This window comes from Brachionichthys hirsutus, unplaced genomic scaffold (genome assembly GCF_040956055.1).
Source record: "Brachionichthys hirsutus isolate HB-005 unplaced genomic scaffold, CSIRO-AGI_Bhir_v1 contig_306, whole genome shotgun sequence".
Lineage (NCBI taxonomy): Eukaryota > Metazoa > Chordata > Actinopteri > Lophiiformes > Brachionichthyidae > Brachionichthys > Brachionichthys hirsutus.
This window is the reverse complement of record NW_027180368.1, coordinates 211620-214784: the sequence shown is the minus strand read 5'-3', so window position 1 is coordinate 214784 and position 3165 is coordinate 211620. Positions and strand designations below refer to the sequence as shown.

At 43.9% G+C, this 3165-nt stretch overlaps 1 protein-coding gene across 1 annotated transcript; it reads right to left on the bottom strand.

Moving 5' to 3' along the window:
* Positions 1-297: 297 nt before the first annotated feature.
* On the bottom strand, positions 298-1986 carry LOC137914124 (tigger transposable element-derived protein 1-like). Its single transcript, XM_068757742.1, has one exon. It carries the CDS (start codon positions 1984-1986, stop codon positions 298-300), a length of 1689 nt encoding a protein of 562 aa, XP_068613843.1.
* Between the last annotated feature and the right edge of the window lie 1179 nt (positions 1987-3165).

Below are 3165 nucleotides of genomic sequence, written 5' to 3'. Positions count from 1 at the left end.
TGGTACCTCAGCTTACGAATTTAATCCGTTCCGGGACTAGCTTCGTAACGTGAAAACTTCGTAAGTAGAGACGCGTTTTGAATGTAAATGCACTAATCCGTTCCAAGCCACGCAAAAGTTTGATTTTTTTTATTAAAACATAAAAGCGCATCAGAACATGAAACAAATACACGCTAAAATTAGATTACCGCACAATAAACATAAAACGAGAGGCACATCATGTAAAAAATCCAAAGAATAAAGAAAATAATAAAAATATTAATTTACCGTTTAGCTGTTATTTTTTGTCCTCTGTGTTTATTGGTCCTTTGCGGTGTTTCCTGCGTCGCGTTTCTTGAAGTACTGATCCAATGACGTCTGCTTTTGCCGGCTTTTGACAATCTGTCGGAAATGTCCGAGGCAGACATCATCATAGTGAGCAATAGCCCGACTTGTCAGAACTTTTTCCGGGTGATTCTTTTCCACAAATTCCGAGACTTCATGGAATTTCGCTAAAATGTCTTTAATTTGGGCTGATGGAATGATGGCTGCGTCCTCCTCCTCCTCGTCTCTGAACTCCTCCTGCACAGCGGTGTGCTGCATCGCCTCCAATTCTTGCAGCTCCTTCGTGGACAGCTCCTCGTGCTCCTGAATCAGCTCGTTGATGTCCTCCTCATCCACCTCAAGACCCATGCCCTGTCCCAGCGAAATAATTTGGTCAACTTCACTGTCCACCTCGAGCCCCTCAACATGTAGTGGGGCAACTGCATCAGGCCACAGCTTTGTCCAAGCTGCATTAAGGCTACGTGTGGTCACCTCCTGCCAGGCCATGTCGATCATCTTGAGACAAACAACAATGTCGAAGTGCTCCTTCCAAAACTCACGAAGAGTAAGCTGGGTGTTTTCAGTGATGTCAAAACATCTCCTGAACAGGTTTTTTGTGTAGAGTTTTTTAAAGTTTGCAATGACTTGTTGGTCCATGGGCTGGAGGATAGAGGTGGTGTTAGGTGGGAGGTACAGCACCTTAATAAACGAAAACTCCTCCAGGATATCATCTTCAAGGCCGGGCGGGTGGACAGGGGCATTATCAAGAATGAGGAGGCACTTGTAGGGGAGATTGTTCTCCTCTAGGTACCCCTTAACAGCAGGGCCAAAAACCAAATTAACCCATTCAACAAAATATTGTCGGGTGACCCAGGCCTTGGCATTTGCCCTCCATAGCACATTAAGTTTTTCTTTTATTATTTTGTGAGCCTTGAATGCTCTGGGATTTTCGGAGTGGTACACCAGCAGGGGCTTGATTTTGCAGTCCCCGCTGGCATTGGCGCAAAGGGCGAGCGTAAGGCGGTCCTTCATGGGCTTGTGGCCCGGCATTTTCTTCTCCTCCATTGTAATGAAGGTGCGGCGTGGCATCTTTTTCCAAAAAAGGCCCGTCTCATCACAATTAAAAACTTGCTGTGCACCGTAGTCCTCATCGATCATTAATTGTGTGAATTTTTGTACAAATTCGGCGGCCGCTTCGTGGTCGGCGCTAGATGCCTCGCCATGGCGAACAACAGAGTGAAGTCCAGTCCTCCTTTTAAACTTCTCGAACCACCCACGCGATGCCTTAAACTCCGGGTGTGGTCCTTGTGCCGAATTTCCTTCGCCTGTGTCCTCCTTCGCTATGTCGGTAAAAATGGCGATTGCTTTTGCGCAAATTATGGCCTCCGTCACTGTGTCACCAGCGATCTCTTTATCTTTTATCCACATGAGCAACAACCTCTCCATCTCGTCGTTCGCTGCTGACCGCCTCTTGGAAATGACAGAGAGGCCTTTGGAAGGAACCGTAGCTTTTAGGGCTTCCTTTTGTTTTATTATCGTGCCGATTGTGGATATATTACGGCCATATTCTTTTGCGAGATCACTCAAGCGCATCCCCTTTTCATACCTTTCTATTATCTCTTTCTTTGTTTCTATGGCCAGAATAAGTCTCTTCCTCTTCTTTTCTCCTGTTTTGGGGTCCATTGTGAATAACGTGGGTTCTCTCTCTCTCTCGCTGCATACACACAAACACGTAGCATGCCGGGATACACGTAGCATGCCGGGATACACGCATACGCAATGGGTTGCCAGGCAGATTTTAGGCGATAGCCAATGGCAGAGCAGCTACGAGCAGCTATTTTTGACTTTGTAGCCTGAAACGCCTTCGTAACGAGAGGCAATATTTTCCCATTCAGAAACTTCGTAACCTGAAAATTTCGGATGTAGGGACATTCGTAAATAGAAGTACCACTGTATACAGCAAACAAATTTTTTTTTTAGTATTATTTTTATTCTTCCAGAGTAATTATTGATTTAATTACTGCTGTGCAATCCCTCCTGTTTGAACTATGAAAGTATTCCATGGTTCAAACTTGCTTCCATTAGTAAATCTAGTCTACTCTATCAGCATTAGCCTAACTTGGTTAATACAATGTCTCAAAATAATTCCTACTCTTACATTACGTTCACAACATATTATATACATCACTCAATTTGGAATGAAATAAATTCAAAAGAGTTTCCATGTGCCTCTCACCCTATGCTCGTCTGAGATGCTCCTATTGAGGGCGCCATGTGTTGGCTGGAAGGTTCAACACCTCCAGTCCGTCAGGCATCTCCTCTGCTGTTGTCTGAGATGTTCCTTCGACCGTACAGCGCTTCCGTTGGCTGTCGTTTCTGCATCACAGCTTAGCAGTCTCTCCTGGTGTTCCTGGAGCTGTTATCGGCATTTTCAACTCAGAACAAAACACATTTCTTTATTGACACACGATAAAATCTTTGAACCTCTTCCTTCCTTCATTTCACGTTTCACTATTGAGAACCCATATGTTGGCTGAGAGTTTATCTGCTCCCAGTCCAATCCGGGATTCCTCCTGCTATGGTAGAAAAAGCAATAGCATTAAATTTACATGTTATATTCACAAATGTCAAGTTCCCAATTCACATCTGAATTGATTCAAGTCTGTCTCTAGTCGTCTCATCTTCCTTCAGTCTGAAGTCAGTCTTTAACCTCTTTATCTGTCTTGTACCGTACAGTCAAAAGTCTCTTTAGATGTGTGCGTGTGTTTGTGCAATTACCTGTCTGCCGCTGAATTGGCATCAAGTCTTTTAGATTTTATTTAGATCCTGAGATTACTTTAGTTTTTAATCTATCAACAAACT